We start from the raw sequence: 22,879 nt of genomic DNA on the forward strand, positions 1-22,879 counted from the left end.
TTTCCAAAACATTTCAGAGTACAAACATGTCAGTTCAGACTTCTCCGATTGGTTTTCAGCAGCGTGAATATCAATAACAGAACCCTGATGTTATTTTTAGGATGTTCTGTGATGCACAGCTGAGGCCGATTGAGCTCCAAAGCTACCACACACTTTGGACTGATTCTTCTGTGTCTATTTTAGGTCTGAGGAGAAACTAGGCCATGCCAGCTTCATTGAGCTTTTCACCAACTTCCATCTGGCAGAAGAGTGGGGCCTTTTCCCCCTTTCAGGCCAGCCTGGTGGGAACACACCAGGCAAACAGAGCTGTCCTCTAAAACTGGCAGGCTCAGGTTGGTGGGGGGGGTTACGTAAGACTCAATCTGGGCACCTGACGGAAGAGAAGCAATAAGAGCAGAGCGCGTTGTGTTCACTGTTAGAATAAAAATCTGTCACTGTTGAGCCGCAATACCAATAAAATGAGTTTCCCTGTCTCTGCAGAGCCTGAGGTTTCTGCACACACCCTCCGCCCGCAGCTGAAGAGAAGCATGTAGTCTGCAATTATTCTGAATTACACTGAGGTCAGTGCTGCAGCAGCTTTAAAGAAAGAGTACGAGGCATTTTATTTGTTTGAGTCTTATTGAGGATGTAAATATTGTGCTAAATTTAATTTACGTCCAGCACCAGCTGATTCTTACGCATGCAGAAGCAAAGGGTCACACATTAGCACACATGTGCAGTTAAGTAACGGGACATTACTCATGGTGGGTCAGCCGGTAATGGAGTGATGTGAGCTGTTTGTCCGCCTGTGGCAACAAACTGTGTGATAACAGCAGGACTGCGTCTTTCCATTCACAGCAAATGAGTCACATAATTATACGCAGTGTGTGATCCTGTCTGAAGCAGCCCGGTAACAGCAGAGTGATGTAAAACACTGACAATGGTTAACTGGGGTAAAATTTACCCAGACTGATGTTACAAACAAAGACAGATAGAGCTGGTGAAAAGTGAAGTTCAAGAGGAAAATGACAGATTTCTGTCTGTGTTGATTTTGGCGCCCTCTGTGGACAAATAAATACCTCTTAACTTTATTCTAACTTCTCTTACTGGAAAGACTAATAACACGAGAGTTATCATTTCAATCCCTGTGAGTCTCATATGCTTGTATGAGTCATCAACATGAATATCAGTCTGCTTCATCAACAGTTAAAGAGGGGGCACTGTGCTTTTTGCATATTTATTCTGTCCATCTGTTCCCCCCGTGTTAGGGTGGTGAGGACAAATGGTGAGCAGTGAGGGTGGTCGCATCCCACCTCCTGGAAAAATTGTTGAAAAATGCGCACAAGTGCACTCTTTGGAGCCAAAATATGCTAAATTGCACTCTTTTGTGTTAAATGCATGGGCTAAAGTGCCCCTTTGGAGCACTACAGGACCCTTTTTGGAGCTAAAATGTGCAAAAGTGACCTCTTTGGAGCCAAAATGCACTAAATTGCCCTCTTTAAAACCAAAGAGTTGGGCTATAGTGCCCTCTGTGGAGCTAAATCACTCTAAATCCCCCTCTTTGGAGACGAATGTGTGGGCTACAGTGCTCCCTTTGGAGCTTAAATGCACTGAAGTACCCTTTTTGGAGTTGAAATGTGCAAAAGTGACCACTTTTGAGCCAAAATGCACAAAATGGCCCTTTTTGGAGCCTACACGTGGGCTAAAGTGCCACCATTAGAGCTTAAACACACTAAAGTGCCCCATTCAGGGCAAAAACACGCCTAAGTGCCCTTTTTGGAGCCAAAATGTGCAAAAGTGACCCATTTAGAGCCAAATGTGCTGGCTGAAGAGCCCCCTTTTAGAGCCAAAACACAGTTAAGTATCCTCTTGGGAGCAAAATGCACAGGCTTAAGTGTCCTTTTTGGACCCAAACATTGGTTTAAGTGCCCTCTTGGGAGCCAAACGCCCTCAATGGCTACCGCATACTGACTCACTAAACCTATAACTAAATCCATGTTATCAAGTTCAGACACAATATATAAAATATACTTTGAAATGGTATTTCATGAGAAATAACTTATTTTATTAGTCTACTTCCATGACTTCTAGGACGGTGAATTGTTTGATACTCATGCATGTTGTTACATCATTTCACCGTTTAATGGAACTAGTTCTTTAAATGGTTAAATATGATTGAAATGTATGAAATACTATGACACCAACAGAAATGCAAACTATACATTTAAACAAACATCTTACATGTTTTAACAAGTGTAAAGCATTGTTTTATACCAGCCCCTATTTGTCACTGTACCAGTATCTTGTAACAGAAAAAAAAGAAAAGAAAAAAATAAAATAAAATATATATATATATATATATATATATATATATATATATATATATATATATATATATATATATATATATATATATATATATATATGACTGGGGTTTAAAGAATCCCCTCTTCCCTCTGATTGGCAAGCCCTCTGGAGGCCTGTAAGGGGGCAGAGCTATGGGGCAGACCTTGGTGTTTGAGGCCCGCCCAAAATTCAATGGTCTGGATGGTCTCCTCATTTCACCTGTCTCATACAAATCTTATGCTATTTTTAGAATGGAGGGTCATGATCAGTTTACCAATTCAGGGATTTCTACAACACATGAACATGTAGAGGTTTGAAGATTTGCACACACTCAGTCTCAACATCCAACAACAACATTTTAAATCCAATGTTTACGATAAAGAAAATTAGAATATCCCCCAAGGCTCACAGGAGCTTTAAGATGATTAAATGTTGTTTCTAACAGTCTGATTGGAACACAGGATGGAAAAGAAATGTACTATAACATCTTTAATTAATGATGAACAAGATGGCAAACTAACTGAAGCACAGTGATATAAATGATCAAACAAAACATGTGGCTGTTTTAAAATCAGCCAATTTCTTTAGCAAATTGAGAATGTAGCAGAAGAATCTTATTAATTCAAAACGAGAGTCATTCTTGGATGCTTGTACAAATCAAGCTGAATATTAAACACAGTACACCTGCCAAAAACACAGATCCTGCACAGCGCACTGTTAATTCTACCTGGTGTTGTTGAGTGAGAGTCTGGGTGGTGAGGGTTTGCAGGTTTTACCTTGTGGATAATGAGCTCATGGGTGCCATCTGGCAGAGTCCTGCCATCCTCCTGCATCAGAGGAACAAAGGAGTAGCCGAACAGTTTCTTCTCCCCCTTGTCTTTAGCTGTCAAACAACAACACATGGACATGACATTGAGTCCAAAATACACCAGCACAGGCTGCAAGAGAATAAACACAACAATAGCTGACTTATGAAACTGGTTATGCAACACTAATGAACAAGAACAAGAGGATCTGATGCTCTGCCTCCGAAGCACCGCTTGATTTGTTTCATGTTCTGAAGTGTTACCCAGGAGGAGAGAGGAGTCAGAGTCAGATGAATGTCCTAAAAGTGTACCTGTCACCTTTGATTACACCCAGCTCCCATTAGTGTGGTCAGCATCTGTTACACCGTTAACCACACACACACACACACACACACACACACACACACACACACACCACAGGGATTCCAGCTTCACCCTGAAGTACATCTGCATGCAGCAACCACAAAAACATGGATGTGTTGAGTGACTCTTTCAGGGCATGATTAACAAACACCGCTGTGTTTTGTTTAAGAGGCTTCCTCGGTGCATGATTTGCATTTTTAACACATGTAATCTGATTTATCTTCTGCTTTTAGCAATAAAGTGCTAATGTGTGCACAGCGGGAAGCAGCAAGTGTTGTGATTCCTTTCAGCAGACCAACAGTGATTCAGTGAGTGTGTGTGTGTGTGTGTGTTCTCTCTCCCAGAAGAAACACAAGTAACACTGAATTAAGCTCAGAAAATGGTACAGTGGGTTTCTTTGCTGTGATTATGTTGAGGAATGCTACACCACCCCTGACATGAGGCGTTTGCTTTCTGTGTGTGAGATCTTTCCTGTTCATATTTTCCTGAATCTTAAACCCTCCACAGCCTGGGGTGCAAAGAGATTAAGAGAGTTGTGCTGTGTGAAAGTTGGGCTTCACGTGAGCAGACCAGGTAGAGACTGATGTTTGGAACAGGGATGGGCAATGATTTTTAATTATTTAAAGGTCCCATGTTGTGCAAAAATCACTTTATTAAGTCTTTTTGTTGAATTTGTGTGTCTTTGGCTTTCCTCCCAGCCCACAAAATGTGATATTTAATAACAAAACCTGTACTTAGTAGAGCTTGTGAATGTAAAATCCTGGCCTAAAACGAGCTGTTTGGATTTTGGGGATTTGCCGACGTCAGTGATTCCCTTTTGTGGACCAATCAGGAGCAAGTCAGACCTGATTGGTCCACCGGAGCAAGTACCCCCGAATCCTCCCCGCCCACTCCCCGTTCCGTTGCTGGAGATAAATCTCTCTAGCAGCGGGGAGGAGAATGCCAGGTTGAAGAGCCATCACTGCTCTGTTTTTGGCTGTAAACAGCCACATAGTTCCATGCACAAGCTTCCTATCTCGGAGGAATATAAGTTTAAGTGGCTAGAGTTCATTTATCAAGGAAATGTGCCAGCTACACTCAGTAAAACTGTGCATGTGTGTGCTAGGCACCTCACGGCCGACTGCTATTCCAGCTTTGGAAAGTACAACAGAAGGCTAGTGAATAGACTGGTCTTGAATCCAGGTGCATTACCAATCATCCACCAACAAACCTCGGACCCTGGAAATGTGAGTATTTTAAATGCTGTGTGCCGTGGAGCAGATGTAAGAGCTTTCCCTCAGTGTCCCCCCTGTCTCTGTGTTAGCTTCAGGATGCTAAATGTAGCTGCGGTTAGCCTGTTGTTTTTGCCTGTAATGTTATGGTAAACTAGCTTCGCTGTTTTACAAAACACTGTGCACTCTGAGTTCGGTAGTCATGGTTACATAGCGTCGCTCTCAGTGATGCGGAAGAGCGGGACAGTATCAGCTGTGGCTCATTTACATATGAAGGTCACACGGGTGCACATTCAGCCATTCATTTTGCAAATCGCAGCCTTTTTGTGATTACATAATTTCACTTTCCCAAATCAATAGTTGGATTAGATTATTTGTACAAAACTAATGGAAAGCTTTGTCACCCAAAGAGGTAAGTTTGATGATCGATGAGCAGTGCAAGCCATGCCCCCCCCCCCCCCCCCCCCCCTCATTGTCAAGGTCTAATCTTGGCAGGTCTGTGTATCTGTGTGGGGGGGGGGGGGGGGGGGGGGGGCAGCTTTGACGAGAGTCTTTGAATAATGCACAAATAGTAAACCAGCAACTATCAAATGGCACTTTTGCTTGAAGTGCCCATCCCTTGTTCAGAACATCCAAAAAAAAAAAAAAAAAACACTTGACTGAATCAAGAAGCTGATATGGTGAATAATTCTGTTTGTTTGTTTTCTTCAAGTAGCAGCGTCACGTATTCAATCTGAGAACCAGCTGCTCCTCCAGCAGCATGAGTTCACCGATAATAAAGTAATCATTCCACAGTGAAATTGTTCTAATTGTATGAAATATTCATTAAACAATCAGCCACAATAAAACTGTGAATTACACTCCTCGTGCTCGCAAGTCCTCACAAATCTCTTTAGCACCGTTAAGAAACACCGGACTCCCAGAAAACAAATTAACAATTACAGCTGCTGTATAATGAGAGCTGAAAACATGAAAGCATTAAAGCATATTCCTAAACATTAGCTTTCTGCTGCTGCCTAATTGAAATGAAGCTTCTGCTGATCGTATTTTCACAGGCAGGTCGTCTCTGAGTCTGAACAGTACACGCTTTATCCTCTCCTCCGTTTGGTGTCACTTAAATTGGGCTCTTGATAGACACCACTCGGGCGGCGACGCCAGCCCTGCCAGCAGTAATAAGGCTGCTGTATCTACAGCATGCAGCTGTGCAGCCTCCCAGCCTGGCTAGAAACAGCATAATAACCTCAGTATGTTATGAGAGAGGAGACTCAGAGAGCTCCCAGCAGCACAGAAAAAGGAAGAGTCATATTTTGGTTATAATTAAAGTTTTGTCTCATTAGAAGGTGAGCAGTTGGACAAACTAGTCTCATTATGGAATTGTTTGAAGGAGGGCACACTTGTGCTCTTGGACGCTGTCAGTTTTTATTTGGCAGCAGCCTCAGGGCTTGTTACGGGCAGATTTAAGCAGATTGGGGGGTGAGTGCTTGTTTTGGCTCCACAACAACGCCTCTCTACCTTTAATTGCCCTGGATAATCAACTGAAAATAAAGCAGCACCTCCGGCATTCCCAGCTGAACAGCTCATGCCTGAAACCTTTCCCAGATAAATAAAGGTGACCCACAATCCTGGTTCCCACTTACTGGAGCAGTGTCTGAACTCAAAGCGGACATGCGAGCCCCGGAACATGTCCACCGGGATGGGCAGCTTGATCTGCTCGGCCCAGCGGGGGCTGTTGTTGTGATACAGCACCAAGGAATGGTACTCATCTGCTCCTGGTTCACCCGAGCCAGCAGCCACGTGAGTCTAAGGTAAAGAAAGAAGGAAAGGAAACAAGAGGGTAGGGATTAATACAGGAACAAATGTTCTAAAAACTGTACCACAAAGAGCAATAAAGTGAGGAGGATGTGGTTGACATGTGTGCGTTTATGTGTGTTAGAGGGCTGCGTGCCGTGCAGTGGCAGCAGGGTTATATTTGAGTCTATTTTCTGTCCGAGGCCGAGCAGGAAACCACAGAGGCAGGCCGTCACTGCACGCTGGAGGGACTCATCTGGGTCAGCTGTGTTTAAATGAAGAGTTCAGCTCCAAAATGAGACAACACTGTTTAAAGATGCTATGAGGAGGATCTGTTTTAATTGGGTTGCCTCACCACCTTCTGCCCCGCAGTCTCATGCACACTGTTGTAAAAACATGACTTTTAACCATGGCATGTTTGTTCTGGAACTAATTTTCTTAGTTCAAGACAACTTTTTACCTGATACAACGCGACAAGGTAAGGTATTTGTCAGTACAGTTACGTACCGCTAAGGTTTGGAACGTGACATCAAGCAAACATAACTTTGTACCACACATCAATAGCTGGCTATATGTAGCGCTACTAGCAGCCCAGTGCTACAAGTTATGTGTAGGCTTACATTTTAGCCCTTTTAGCCTTTAGCTTGTGCTCTATCACTCTCCTGTTTATCTTTCATCTCTCTTCTGTTCTTTTTCTATCTGACAGTTAGGATCCAGTGTCCACCATTACTACAAAATTAATCACAGAAATCGTTTTCAGCAGAGAAAAACTCAGATCTCTCTTCTCTCTGCTAAATTTCATCAGCCAGCGTGGTGTTGTCATAAAGACATGGACGTGCCGTAAATCAATCTGGTCCTGCTCGACCAGATAGGGAAGCTAAGAAGTAGCATTTTGAAATAATCTGTAACCTGTAATATTGGTGTTGATAATCTCATTTTATAGTGTGGATTACAATCAAGCATATATCTAGAAGAGAAAGTGTTAAAAAAAAAACACTTTCAAACCCCTCATAACCCCTTTAAGATAACATGAGGAGATATTTTTACCTTGAGGATCTGTCCATCGATATCCAGCACATACACAGTGATCTCGACATTCCTGGCAACGCTCTTCCCGCCCTTTTCGAACTCGCCTTTCTCCAGTGTGACGTAGAGGTCGTTCCTCATCTCTCCTACAGGAACAAAGCAGTAAAAAGTCAACACGGCTTTGATTCTAACTTTGAGCAGGCTTTACTGATGACCTAAGCTTTACAACTTTTGGTGGAGTAATGCTTCATGTCAGGTGGAGACAGATTTGTAAACAAGAAGCATTTCAAAATAAATCAAGAAATGAGAAATCTGAGCGTCCAATTTGCTGAGTAATGCGAATCAATATCAATTTATTTACTGTCAAAAGTCTGGTTATATAAAGGTGGAGGATTAACATAATACTGTCAACAGATTAAGAGGGAAAACAGCACAAATGTGTAGGGCTATGAAACTCACTGAGAATTGACCTATGGCTAAGTCCCGCCCTCAGGCGTAATGAGCCAATCACAGTGCGTAAAGCCATTCCAATGTACACTAAGACATTCTCTGCCCACAGTCCACTGACATGTAATGCAGAAAATCAGTTTTTGTTCAGTTTTATGACTTTTTTATGAGATTTTGAGTTTAAAATGGTTAAACAGTGTTTATGTGGTACATAAAACTCCAACACAAAGTATCCTGAAAGGCTGGGTGACGGAGTGTGTTTTTAACCCTTTCTTATGACACATCTCAACTCAGAAAAATGACTTCTTCTGTTGTCCAGTAGAGCACAACACCAGCTCTGTGTGAATCAAATGAATACGGATGTTTCCATCTGCTCTGAGGTAAGCTGACACCATTTTTTAGGCAGCAGATTGTGACTTTGCTGTAAAGAAATAAAAAGTTATCTTTAACACTAGAACCACCACTGCAGTCTGAGGGACGCTTTGGGATTTTCTCTAACGTTAGCTAAAGTTAGCTAACATTAGCTCCTAGCTGCGTTGTTCATCATGTATCTGTGTTTGTTGGGAGTTCATTGGCCTGTTTTGTTCTAGTTTTTGGTCTTTAGTAAACGTACATCATTGTCAGCTGTTGTCCAAAGAGCTCTAGTTAAACTAACGTTAGCTTCTGGAGCTTAGCTTCATTAGCCTATCTGTAATAGCTGAGATAACAAAGGTTGTTAAACGTTGTGCTGAATGATTCAGTGTAAATCCTGTAGCTCCAAACTAACAGAGACACACTCTTGGTAAAGATGGTAAAAAAAAAAGGAGGTTATATTTTTGTCCTGACTAATGCTGATCCTCTGTCTTGTTGTCTGAGATGCTAATGCTAACTAGATGCTGTTTGTCAGGTTTGATAAAGTCGGGATCTGTAAATTTAGTCTGTAACTGAAGTTTTTCATCAAACTTCTCAACAATAAAATGATTCATATATCCCTCCAATGTGGACTTTAGAGCCTTTTGGTGACTTCTAGATGATTTGTGATCTTTCTGTTGCCAACAATCATCAATAGCATCCTGAGAAATGCAGTGCACCTGTAGTTTTTTGTATCTACCTGGACCTGTTGCATTGCCTTTTATTGCATCATTCGTGGCCCAGGACATCAGAAAATCATGAGAAAATGATCACAGGGGACAGCAACAACCGCTCTGAAGTTTGAAGGTGATATGCTCTGTCTTGGACTCCTGTTCATAACAACGCCCCCAACAACAACAGCAACAGGTGTATAATGTCCCCATCCCAGGTACAAACACAACTCAGTTTGCATTTATACTGGGGTGATATGATAATTACAATGAAATGTGTTTATATTATTTCCTGCTTGTTATACCCATATTATACCCATCTCAAGTACAGATTCCAGCTCTGCAATATGTCACACCATACAAATAAGATTTGGTTTCACTTTTGTACATCAGAGGAGATGAAGACACGTTGTCTATCTTTACACAAGGTGAACTCTGTGAAACATCAGTTCGTCCTGCACAATAACACACATTTCCTCATTCAATCTGCAAAAACACTCAGGGAGAATATTCCCAGGAAGTAATATTCAGGGTCTTTTGTTTTAACAGCACCTGAGAGCACAATGACCAGGCCTCGTTTCCGTCTGTGAGGGAAGTCAAAGTAGAGCAAAGACCTGTGTGTGAGAGAGAGGGCGGCCTGTTTCCTCTGCAGCTGAGCTGTGGTCAGACACATGGTGAAATCAGCCCCCTATATAACCTCTCTGACTCTGTGTGTGTGTGTGTGTGTGCCAGTGTGTGTGCTAATCATATCTCCATCTCTCGGGTCAACATTGATTTTCTGCTCTTAACAACAGTAACTATAGCAACACAAGGCATTTTACATCAACACATACTGTATTGACACACATACACTCACACACACAGAGCAGGAAGGCATCCACACACATACACACACTCACATTCACACACGGGGGCACCTTCTTAATGCACAATAGGAAAAAGGAAAGTGGAGAGGGTGGGGCGAGAGGAGCTGAAGAGGGAAAATGAGGAGAGAGATAAAGACAGATACAAATCCAGAGACGAGAGGCAGAGGAAGGGGGAGGACTGGTTTCCATGGCCCAGGGGCAGACTCTCAGAGACAGAGCGGGTGAGAGCGTAAAGGGTTTATAGTCAGACAAAGACAAAGAATGAGACAGAGAACATAAATCTGTGTTAGTGAGGCGCTGGGGGACCTGAAGTCTGCGCTTCCTCTTTATCTGTGTGACCAGACAGCACACCTCACTCCTTTATAAGAACAGCCCGTCTGCAGGAAGGAGTGTCCCTCAACGTCCGGCTCACATGGATGAATGACATACAAAGAGTCAGAGGGCTCATACAGACTCCACTTTCCTCTAATCTGAGTCAGAGTCCATGTTATTCCATCTCCCCATGCAAATTAGCTTCATTATCAAAATTTAAAAACATTCAGCTTTGTACCAAACAAATGAAACAAGAACGACTTGAACGGGTCAACAAAACTGATATCCACAACTTTTTTCTCCCATTTCAACCCCAAACACCACATTTTATGTCCAGTGCAGTCTCAAAACTGGTCAACCCCCTGCAGGAATCGCTCACATGAAGACACACTGGATGCATGATGCATGATGGAATTCTACATTCAAGGACAGAGATTCCAAAAGAGAAGGTCTCTAGAGTCCTTCCAAAGTCAAAAACTGTTGACAACTGCTTATTGCATCCAACATTGTAAATACATAAACAAAACAGAGATTACAATTTATAATAAAACATCAGAAAATGTCTGATCTGTTTTTCACATGTCTTTGTTGTAGACCCCTGAGGTGTCAGATTAAAACACAGCAAAACAAAAATCGTCTGGGTTTTTGCCAAGTAGCTAAATTTAGTATTCTAGGCTTTTTTTCTGCTTAAGATTGGCTGATTGGAGTGCTGCTCCCATGGTAGGGGCTCATTGGTCTCTGGCACCGCTACTCAGGGGTTTCACTCCTGACCATGTCTGATACTCCCTGATCTGGGATCATCATCATTGAACATGTTGAGTTTTGGCTTCGCGTTAACATGGAAAAAGTGTTTTAGCCAGACACAAATTTTTAAACTACTCCTGTATTGTTAATACGATTGTCATGAACTACTATGTTGTGCTTGTGTTTCTCAACTGCTGAATCTGCTGACTGTCTTTCAACAAAATGTGCATCTGTTACTCCACTTCTGCTCTTAGCATTCTCCAACACACCAGAAGATCAGCTCAATTTTTTCTTCAGTGGAGATCTACCAAAAGCTGCTTCTGGACAAGACAGTTATAGCGCCAACTACAGGCCTGGCATGATCACTACAGCATTTCCAGTCCCTCGGCGTTTCTGTGTAAATGCAGTTTTTTTTTCACTGCGTTTTTACATTTTGGAATAAAATACTGTTGTGTAAACAGAGCTTAAGGTAGATACTAAATGATAAAGGTCTTCATGTTTCAACTCCAAGAAACTCCCAAGAGCTCAGGGAAAGTCGGCTGAAGTTCACTCCAAACCAGATAAAGAAGCCACTGAAGTTATTTTTAATTCTATTCTGTGGAGCAAACTGGTATTCTTTGGGCCACTGGATCAGCCTTGTGAGAGCAAAAACTGAGGTTGAAAAGAACAGCCTGCCTTCAGCAAAGCATGGTGGTGTCTCAGAGATGCTCTGCAGCCGCTTTGCTTCTCCTGGAAACCTGCATCAAGTAGAGAGTGTGATGGATTCAATCAAGTCTGAGGAAATCCTCTGAGAAGATGTCATGCCGTCTGTGAGGAAGTCTGAGCTTGGACCCTCCAACTGGGTCTTAGAAAAAGATCTGGAGTATTCCAGAGAGGTCGTCCCAGTCACCTGACTATCACCCCAGAGAACATCTGCAGTGGGTTATGAAGGAGACCGTTGCAGCATACAGAATGTTTACATACCATGTTTGCAGCAAAAAGAGGTCTGTACTAGATACTAAAGATGCTCATCAATGAGAAGTTGAAGTTGAAGGATTTTGAGACAGTCACAAAAATGGCATTTCTTGTTTTGTTTGCAAACAGTTGAATGTTTGTAGATGTTGCTCATAAATCTTATTTGCTCTGAGGGTGGAATAATTTTGAGTGCAACTCTAAGTGTTCTTGTTTGTTTGATGTATAAGTAGCTGTACATTTGTAACCATGGTAACAAGACCCCATTCTGCATAGCCTGAGGGTCTCTGCAGGGGTCTGTGTCATTTAGAAAAGCAGCAATCTCAGCGAGGCCTTTCTACCTGAAACAACCTGAATACTTCATCTCCCTGAGAGCGCCCTGAGGTGGAATTTAAATATCACTGTCACACATTGGAGGGGGTGTCAAGGGTTACCAAGGCAACTCTGGCAGGTAATATAAGGTGGGTCAATTTGTGCAACACAAACAAGAGAAAGAAAGTCAGAGGAATCAATGTTTTATTACTTCTTCTGACTGATGGCACTAACATCCGAATCCCTGGGTAATAAAAGTCTCGTCCCCGCTGGCTGCTGCTGTTTCTGAGGTAAACCCACGCAGGGGAAATGATTTGTGTTATTATTTATCTCCAACAGCAGAGATGGAGAAATGTGTGTTAAATCAAATCAGGTTTGTTTTTTAATAACAGGCTGACAGTCTAAAAAAGTTCAGAACAAAAGAAACAGAGATTGCACTGACTGAGTTTGAATCTGTCTGTTTATGATGATAGATGGGAACTTTCATTTAGGCCCAAACAGAAGACAGCAAAGACTGGTGTTCATTATTATCTTATTGTTATTCCCTAATTCATCATACTCAAAAGTCACCGAACTTTGGACAAAATTCAGTCATAGCGAAACATCATTGACTGCAGTGCTTTCATGCTAATATGTGCTACACAGCGCCGCCCTAGAGACTGCAGGACCTCCAGCTACGCCAAGACCTACAAAAAAAGTATCTTACCTCTGGGGCTGTCATTTATGGCAATAATCAAAATTATAATTAACTGAACCTTCTACCTCGACTTTGGTTACTGCTCAACTATCCCAAACAAAAATTAACTAAATAAACAAACTAAATAAAACAAAATTGTATTTCTTGCAAGTTAAATAAATAATTTTAATCCTGCAGTGTTAATGTAGAGAATTACTTTTACTTTTACTTTATGAAAAAAGTACTTCACTACTTTTTGGTGGATGTCATCCTTATTGTAGCCAAAGTGTGTCCAAACAACTGAATTCCTTTTGGGTCAAAGCTGCTCACATTGTGCAGTCAGCTCAGTGTTTGAGTTCTCCTCCATGATGCTTCTGTTCTGAATCCTGCCAAATCCAACCGCAGTCAGATAGCAATCACATTATCTATGAGCGCTGATCGAGCTGTGTTAGTCCGATCTCGTGCCGACTATGCTTATAGCAAAGGTACCGTGTGTAGCGGATTGGATGGGACAGCAGCCACGTATACATGGACCCAAATATTCCGCTTGCATTCGGTTTATTTGCTCAAACAGAAAGCATTTAACCTTTGTATACACCTCATTCCGAAAGAAAAGTGCCACTCCGAATGGACATTTAATCGATTTCATAGGGGTGGAATATTCCTTTCCCCAAACCGATTGAGGTATCATGTATCCACTCAAACAGAAAGTTGTCAGGGTACGTTCTTTCAGTGCATGCTCAGATATGACGTAAGACGCAACTAGATACGTTCCTCAACTTTAAAAGTGGCGGCGAGCCGTCAGCACTGGACTGCTGCAGAAAGTTTGTTTTTGATCCAAACTTCGAAAGAAATGAACATAATCTCAAGACTGGACAGACGACAAACTCGCAATACGGAGTATTGCAACCCCGTGATAAACAAACTGTCGTCTTCCAGCTTTTAAAATGCTTTCCAGATTCCATTTGGAAAGACGAAAAAACTCCTCATGTAACTGTGGCTACTGTCACGTGGTTTCTTTCCCTTCTGCTGTTGGCCTTCACAATTTGTGACACATGGCTGCCTGAGGTGTAATTACATAAACAGTCGAGTGTTTTAAGGGGATGGTGTATTCATAAAGACAGAATAACAAGAGGGAAAATAAAACAAAAAAATCCCCCAGCCCTACTTACTACCATAGTGAATTCCAAACAGGAAGTTCCAATAATGGAGTTAATTGTCTAATTTTGACAATTTAAAGGGTACGTATTTGAACAAATTAGTCCTATTTTTTTTCCAATCATCTTCAAATTAACGTTGCGTATATTAGACAAATTGACGATTGAAATTATTAGAAGAATTTTTTTTGTAACTCAATGGGCATGACCACAAACAACGGCCAAATTTCACTATTTTTTTCTTCTGAATGAAAACCTTAATAGTTTCCCTGTACGATGTTGGATCTGGACCAAAACACACACACACACACACACACACACACACACACACACACACACACACACACACACACACACACACACACACACACACACACTCACACACACACACACACACACTCACACACACACACACACACACACACACAAACACACATCTTCAGTGGCTTAGCTCAAGTGGGACAAGAGCTTACCACTGCTCACAGCTTTGATTTTGATATTATTGGAAATTTTTTACCTGAATGGCTCTTTTAATTAAAAACAGGAGCAGCTTTCATTGAAAGTGAAAATTGTGCTGCTTGCTTTTTGACAGGAATCATAAACTAGTCCCCGTCCTTTGCTGCTGAGGATGAAGCACAAGAATATCACTCCAAGGGATAGAAGTCCCCACCTCCTGGTTTTCTGTCATTTTTCTGCAGCTTTAGTTCATAAAAAGTATTATCTGAAGTTGTGGGCATGTATAAAACAAAGCTAGGCAGAAAGGCAGTCTCTCAGACAAATAGAAAACAACTATAACATAAAAATGTCCATCCACCATGGAGCTGACAGAGGCCTCACCTAGGGTCTGTCAGGTCATGTCTAAGATGATTTCAAACCACAAGAGTTCTCTAACATTACAGGAAGTTCACAGCTTAAGATCTAGTTGGGCCTTTTTGCCGGTATCGGAGAGGGTTTCACAGAGTCCTACCTGGCATGATGACATCAGAAAAGCCCAGTTTCCTGGTGATGGACACACCCCGACTGAAGAGGACCATGTACTCTCGTCTCAGCTGCTCGATGTCACCGTGTAGGAGCTGAAGCGCCACAGCAAGACCTAGAAATGTAAAAATAGAATTCAGAACCAAAAACACATCATTTCTGTATCAAATTAAAGACATGGCCTTGATTTTTTTCAGCTCTATACCAAAGCTGCTCCACAAAATGCTGAAAATATTCCTGACTCCCAGCACAATAAAAAAATCTTGGGTCGATGAGCTCAGAGAATCTATTCATGAGGGCATATTTCAGTTTTATTAGAGCTGCATGAACTTGCAAACTAGACATTTACAGTTATAGCAGCAGCACTTATTGGTATGGAAAGCAAGCAGACGCCCACGCGTACATAAACAAAAAATGCAAACAGGTCTGAGTCATCGCAGCAGATTTTATTAAAAGGAAATCCAACATGAAGGCTGTCTTCTCAAATCAATAGTCTTATACAATAACTGAGAAGTCTGCTCTGATGAGTTATAACACTGACTTATTATTAGAGCTCAGAATGACTCTCCATGTGTGTGTGTGTGTTCCAGTTAATGCTCAAACACACACAGAAGGCAGTGTGTAATGTAAGAGAAAAGATGATGATGATTGTTATTATGCTGGATGTTTTCTGGAAGGTTGGGAGGCGGTGCTGAACTGGTTCATTAGCTACAAGAGGTTTCAGTCGATGCGAGTCAACAAAGCAACGTGACTTGTTTGCAAACCTGCGAGCGATCTGCCAGAACGGGTTGTGTTGCAAAGGCGGAGAGCAAAAACAGACACGGAGGAAAAAACAGGGTTCAGAGTTTTCCGGCCTGTCTCCTGTCGGTGTGTCAGGGGGTCTGATGTCTTGATTTGTGCCGCTTTAGGGTTTTCATTACAGTTCAAGATATTTTCATAAAACTTGCACAAAAAGAGCAGAGAGAAGAGAAAAAGGCACATTTCAAAATAAAAGGACTATTTTCAAAATTGATATTCAGTGATATTAAAACTGACACAAAAATCTCTGAGGTTTAATCACACAGATCTGTGTCTGTTCCAAGATGAAATTAAATGAAAGCCAGCTCACTAAAACATCCTGAATTCTTAGTTTATCAAATTACATATTTTCACATCCAGGCAATAGGGGAGCTCAGAGAGATTTGCTTAAAGAGGGGGTATTCTACTCTCTCATATCACAAAGTCAGATGTTAAATAAGTACATTTTCAAATAAATGTATGCAGATTCTTAAACCTCTACATGTTCATATGTTGCAGAAATCCCCAAATCTGACTGTACACTGGTCAAAACGCTACGTTATGATATAGTAATGAGGTCATCACATCTGTATTGCCTAACAGGTTTATAACATATTGGAGAGGTGTAACTCAAGCCCCAAGGTCTGGCCTTCAGAAGGCTGGCCAATCAGGATGACAGGGGTTTGTGGAACAGGGAGTTTTAAAGAGACAGCAGCTCAAAGGAAGAGCTTCAGACTGAGGCTGGAGAAAACAAGAGTTTTCTCAAACACCAGTGAGATATATATATATATATATATATATATATATATATATATATACATATATATATATATATATATATATATATATATATATATATATATATATATATATATATATATATATATATATATATATATATATATATATATATATATATATATATATATGTTTTGTTTTTTTTTTTTTTAATTTATTTATTTATTTTTTTTAAGCTGTAAATTAGAAAAAGATACTACTAGGGAACCTGGGAGACAGAATAAAGACTAAAAGAACACAATACCCCCTCTTTAATTCTTCAGGAGCTGAGAGGGGGATTTTATTTGAGACTCTATTTTTTTTTTTTTTTTAAGATTAGATATCTGTGTATACTATTTTGACTCTGAATATAAAACTTTTTTTTTTTTTCATTGAAAATAATATGAAAGGGGTGGGGGTTCTATAATTGGGGTCTAACTGGGGGTGCACCGATTACAATTTTCTGGCCAATCACTGATCACTAATCTTTAAAAAGCCTGACCTGCCATTACTGATTTGAGCTGATACTGATTTTTATTTTTTATTTTTTACAACTGACAGCATATATCTTCAATGTTCCAATCTTATTTCATTGAAAATCATTGAACAACACCCGTGAAACAATAAAATCTTTATGTTTTAACTTAACCAATAAAGTTTCCTCAGTTTTAGGTCTCAGAGCAAAAAGCAACAATGGCTGGCTATCAGACCTTTCCAGAGGTATATATAAATCATTTTTATGCCTAAGGATCCCTGATCACCAGTCACCTATCACCCAAAATTAAGGAAATCGGCACCGATCGGCCAGACAATCGAACAAACGATTGGTGCATGTCTAGGCCTAACCATTGCCACATGCTGATAGTCATGACTGCAACAACAGCTTTTTGTAAAGCTGGTGACCTCACGGTGGCCAAGGTCATCTGTCAATCACAGCAGAGATGCAGTGATAGGACATGAGTAATGGAGAGGTGTAGTGTCCGGAGAAAAGTGGACCGGAAGTTGGGCAACTTAACAGACGACTGAAGTGGAGTTATGATGCTAATTTTAAGATAAGTAGCCAATGCAGCAGAAACGTTAAACAACTGTCAGGCAGACAAAAAATATGAAGCTACAGAGTGTAATTTCTGAAGATCATGCATCCAAAAAGAGCATCTGAAAAATGCAAACTGTTGAGGAAAAGCTTATTGTGGCCCTCAAAGAGACTGTTCCCAAGAGCCCGACAGGAGGGTCTGTGAGTTTACTGAGAAACATAACGAAGGCATGTCGTTACCAGAGCTGTCATCAGAATTACATTTGAAACACAGATCTTAGTGATTGGATTTACAGCCAAAAATGAAAACAGCCTCTATTATTATTTCAATGATTTACTCAGAATTTCAATATAAGACAGTTTCTCTAAACAAAGTAAAATTTGGTTACCAGAGACATTTTTCTGGAGATTAGTCTTAAAAGGGACATATCATGCTTGTTTCTCCTTTCCACTATACCAGACCAGGATGCCTGTAAAGCATTTCTGCCCTCAGTACAAGTCATTTAGTTATTTCATTGCCCCACAATAGCGTTCTCAATATCCTAATTTTAGGCCATTCTGGAGATCTCGTTGAAACGCTCCGTTTCCAGAATGACCTCCAGTAACCTCGCAACATTACAGCCCTTTGTGCTCTGATTGGTCAGTTCTATCAGAGGGGCGGAGGGGGTAGAACCAGGGGGCGGTTTTTGCAGCATGGCAGTATTTACAAAATACTGTAAATACCATATTGGATGGGGTAGACCGAGCGAGTTTGCTGTTTGCCAAAACTTCACCGTAAGGCATTGATAGCACTAATAAAATGGCAGAGCGTAGGATACGTCCTTTTGTATTGGACCCCGAGTCGGACCCGGACGGTTCTGCAGCTCAGGAGGAAGAAAATCCACCTGGACACAGATCATCTCAGGATGCTTCAGTGTGGTGAGTCAAAGCGGTACTGTAACATGTATAGTTTATACGTGGAAATATAGGCAGACTTCAGCAATAAACTGTTTCTATAACAGGGCTCCATCCTGCTCCTTCACTTTTCTCTGTCTGTTTTATCCATCATGCTGAAAGTGTAGTCTAAAGATCGCCTCTACCGTCAGTTCATCACTTTGTTATTACCGCAGCATTATTGTGGTCCAGGTTCACAGTGCATGTCAGAACAAACATGCAAATATCACAGTCTCACAAGTATTACGACGTCTGCTAAAACTACAGTGTTTTAACTGTTAATTCACCATGTAAAGCCGAGCTGCTCAGTAGAGCAGAGTCCCTGCATCCAGCACTCAGTCAAGTCAGCCAGAGCTAGTAGGGAGCTGTAATTATACTCGGCTCTTGGTGGGTGTACCCCTCAGTGGCGGTTGTGTGACTGACATCACAGAGGAGGAGCTGCTTTATCAGATTACTCCAATAAAAAGAAAGGATCCTCGTGTCGTCACAATGTTTGAAATCTCGCTGCCAACTTGCAATGACCTATTTTCAGAGTCATCAAATCTTGTTCTAGGATATCAGAAAAAATACAATATCTCATTTTTTGAAAATTCAGGAGGTGAAAGGTCTTGTTTTCAAATTCATTATATTAAATGTAAGTATTAAATCAGGGATCAGCATGATATGCCCCCTTTAAAAAGAGTGGGTCGCCTTATAATCAGGGAATATACAGAATATACAGGTCAGTACGGTGTTTCATTTCTCTGATGCATGGTGATACTCATGTGGTATGACAGGTGTTCATATGTGCTGTGGTCACCAACCAAAACCAGAACAACAGCATCTCAGTTTGAATAGTTCCTCTGCTGTTCAACAACAGAAGGAAGAAATCTCAGAGTCAAAGGCAAAAAAGACACCAACAAAGAGAGAGCAGGGTTTCAATAATCCAAAGATAAACCCACACAGTCCATCAACAGTTAGTCCAACCTGACATAAAATCCTGTCCAGAAGTGAGAGGAGCCTCCCCATCAGGCTGCCTCCTTCATGTGGAGCCTTTGGCATTTAAACACACATAAACACACACGCAAACACACACACTGATACACACAGAGGTAGGCTCTAAATGCTACTTCAGGACTACAATTAGTCAAACCAGCTTCATTACTATTCCGCCTAGTTTATGCAGCTGACGCTGACAAAAACACTCTGGACCTGTGCTGCCCTCAGCCCACCCGGCCTGCCTCTTCACTACCTCAACAAAACACAGAGAAATTTAAAAATCATATTAAAAAAAAAACAAAAAACAAAACAGTGGAGTTGTCACAGCCTCTTCTGTCACTGCCTACGCTCGCATGGAGGTGGGAAGCTGAATTATCTACCTGACCTGACTCATACTGAGCCTGATTCTTATGAAATCCCTTTCATGGGCACCGGGTAAACAAAAGAATCATCTCCTCTCATGAGCTACCTTTCAAATTTGATTACCCATAAGGCCTTTAAGACCCTGAAACACCAGAAAATAAGGTCGCTGTTAGTGAATGTGTGAGTCTTCTTACATTGACTCTCCTCCCAAAACATGTTCTTTAAACTCAGAGGCCGTGCATTCATCTCTCCTCTGCTAATTGGCTGCTAATGAGGGACTTCAGGCTCTGAGCCAGGGCTACTTCAGACACACTCCTACAGAGACAGCATCATGTGACGTACACATATATACACACAAACGCACACCACCTTATCTCACTCCACTGCGCACTTCTTTTAATTGCTCTCCTGACACTCAGCGTAATAAATTGTGCTTCTTAAATAATGCACGCTGTTCCATAACTCCTGCGCGGACGGTTTTACGGGGACGGGCTGCAGGGGAGACACTGACCTGTTTGCAAAAAAAGAAAAAAAAAAAAAAAAGGAAAGAAAAATTCCTCCACTTTGCACATTTGGAGTCAATGCTAGACGAGTGCAGTGTTTTCTGCAGCAGAGTGTGTGCCCTTTGGGAGGAATTGACTTTTAGGATGAAGACGTGCGCTGAAGAAATGTGCTGAAAGGGACGTTGTGCAGAGCTCTCAGCACTGACTCCTCTGGTGCATGTGAGGGGATCCATGTTGTGAATTGGGGACGTTTCCTGCAGTGATTTTAGTTGTATTTAGAGTTGTAATGAGCATAAATGGAGCGCTAATGAGAAAGCTGTCCTAAGAATACAAGCCTGCCTGCGTGTGATGAAAGAGACAGTCGTAATAAGAGAAATGTGAAAGGAGAAAATGCTGAACTGATGATTAATTTAGCTCTGACAAATTTTGCTCATAACTCAAAGTAATTTTTCAAGAAATAATGACAGAAGCACATTTCTGTCATTCCATAAGATCAATGTCAAATTCAGTTAAGTGGTAGAAGTGTAATTCTGAAATGAACTCTGGGGAATTATGCAGGCTGAAGTATTGTGACTAAAGACCCTGGGCTCTCCTCTAATGCACTTTGAAAGAGAAAGCACTGGAGCGAATCAGGCGTGCAGCTGTATCAATGTCTTCAGCTGACAGCTACTCAATAACCAACATGCAAAGTGTTTGTGATGAAGTGCAAACAGAAGCCGCACGGAAGAGAGAGAGGAAGAGGTCTTTAGAATAATTCACTTACATGTGTTTATGATGAGTGTGTCAGTGTGTGTGTGTGTGTGTGTGTGTGCTGGTTAGCCTGATGCTGTGAAACGGCAGCCCAGAGCAAAGACTGAGATGTTGCATAATTCTCGAGGACAGAACTTAGGACACAAGCTGATTCCTGTGAGGAGCTTTTTCAATCAGTGGATCAGAGTTTCACTTTAAATCTTACATCAGCGTCGTCCATGACATGAATCAAACTCTTAGAAAGACTGATCCATGCGCTGGTCTCCACGGCCTGCTCACTGGGCTCTCTAAACAGCTGTGAGACAGCTGCAGTACACCCTGAATGCTGCTGCTCCAGTCCTGACCAGAACCAGGAAATACGACTATATAAGTCCAGAGCTCTGGTCTCTGCTTCCTGTGGCTCAGAGGATAGACTTTAAAACAGCTCTGCCTGTTAACAGGTCTCTTCATGGTTTAGCTCCAAAGTACATCTCTGATATGTTAGAGCTATAAACCAACTCTAAGAACTTCAATCTGCACTCCTTGCTTTAATTCATTTCATGAGTTTTTGGAATGTTTTATGGAATGATTTTATTTTCCCTTCTTGTGATTTTAGCTGCAAAGCACTTTGAGTTGCCTTGTGTATGAATGGCGCTCTACAAATAAACTTGTCTTGCCTCTTAGACTTAGACATGTCTGATATTAAACCTTGTTTTTAAATGTTTTACTTGCTTTTAACTTTAAGTTCACAGAACAATCTCAAATTCAGCATGAACTTGACTTTTGTCTTAAGTAAAAAAAAAATGCTTATATATGCTAATTAGGGTCTCACAAAAAGCAACCTCTTTTAAGACGCTTTACCAACCTGAAGTTGCTTGACTTTAGCCTGACACAGCAATGTGAATGTGAAAACACATTTTAACTGATTGAATGATGACGTTTAGGGCCAAATAGCGAAGTCCGTGTTCGGAAATCACAATAGTCGTAAGAGACTTTTTTGTAGGGCTGGGCATGCTTGTTATGCACACCAAATTTCAAGGCTATAGCTCAAAGCAGAGTCCTGCACTGGGCCGGGTACCCGCAAAAACAGCTGATTTGCAGGTGGTTTTAAAAAACTTTTTTTTCCCGGGTTCGGATCTGGGTGGAAAATATAACATGCGGGTCTGGTTGCGGGTTTTAGTTTGACACATCAAAATGAATATAAAATAATAATAAATACAATAAAATAAAAACATAAGTAAGCTGGTTGTAAGGCTGTGACCATATATCCAGTTCTTATAATACATCCATGGTTGTGACATGATCACAGCTCGTACCTGCTGAGCGTAGCTTAAGTCTGGACAAAAAGTAAGTCTACTATTACACATGTAAAGGTCCTTTTAAGAGATTGAAAGTTTTAAAGCATTAAACGTAAAAAAAAACAGTAATTGCGGTACTAATCGGGCTGATGTGCGGGTTTGTGGTTCGGGTGCGGGTTTGTGCGTCCCCGGATCGGGCCGGGGCGCATCTTAAAAAACTGGACCCGTGCAGGACTCTGGCTCAAAGTAGCCCGAGGGGCTGCAGTTTTAAGCCCCTAGTGGGCGCTATGGAGCGTTCATTTTTGTACAAGTTGCAGATTTATAAACTTATTCAGGCATGTGAATTTTGGAGATAGGCCCGTTCACGTTTTTTTCCAAGCCAAAGGCACGCAATTTGGGGTTGTTTTGGCGGAAACAAATAATAAAGAAGAAAAAAAAAGTAGAATAATAATCACAGGGGTTTCA

General features: G+C 41.3%; 1 protein-coding gene across 11 annotated transcripts in view; it reads right to left on the minus strand.

The window, feature by feature from the left end:
• The window catches only part of dock4b (dedicator of cytokinesis 4b), a 200,803-nt gene that overhangs the window by 84,190 nt on the left and 93,734 nt on the right, over nucleotides 1–22,879 (minus strand). For all 11 annotated transcript variants that reach the window (XM_074697800.1, XM_074697796.1, XM_074697793.1 and 8 more), the window contains exons 13-16: nucleotides 15,013–15,138; nucleotides 7,541–7,665; nucleotides 6,343–6,505; nucleotides 3,102–3,208 (exon numbers count right to left, since the gene is read on the minus strand). In XM_074697800.1, coding sequence (XP_074553901.1) covers nucleotides 3,102–3,208; nucleotides 6,343–6,505; nucleotides 7,541–7,665; nucleotides 15,013–15,138 — 521 coding nt within the window. The remainder of the gene's footprint in view (nucleotides 1–3,101; nucleotides 3,209–6,342; nucleotides 6,506–7,540; nucleotides 7,666–15,012; nucleotides 15,139–22,879) is intronic.

Source organism: Halichoeres trimaculatus, unplaced genomic scaffold (assembly GCF_033239565.1).
Source record: "Halichoeres trimaculatus isolate MK-OKI-2021-1 unplaced genomic scaffold, fHalTri1.1 fHalTri1_scaffold_21, whole genome shotgun sequence".
NCBI classification, from domain to species: domain Eukaryota; kingdom Metazoa; phylum Chordata; class Actinopteri; order Labriformes; family Labridae; genus Halichoeres; species Halichoeres trimaculatus.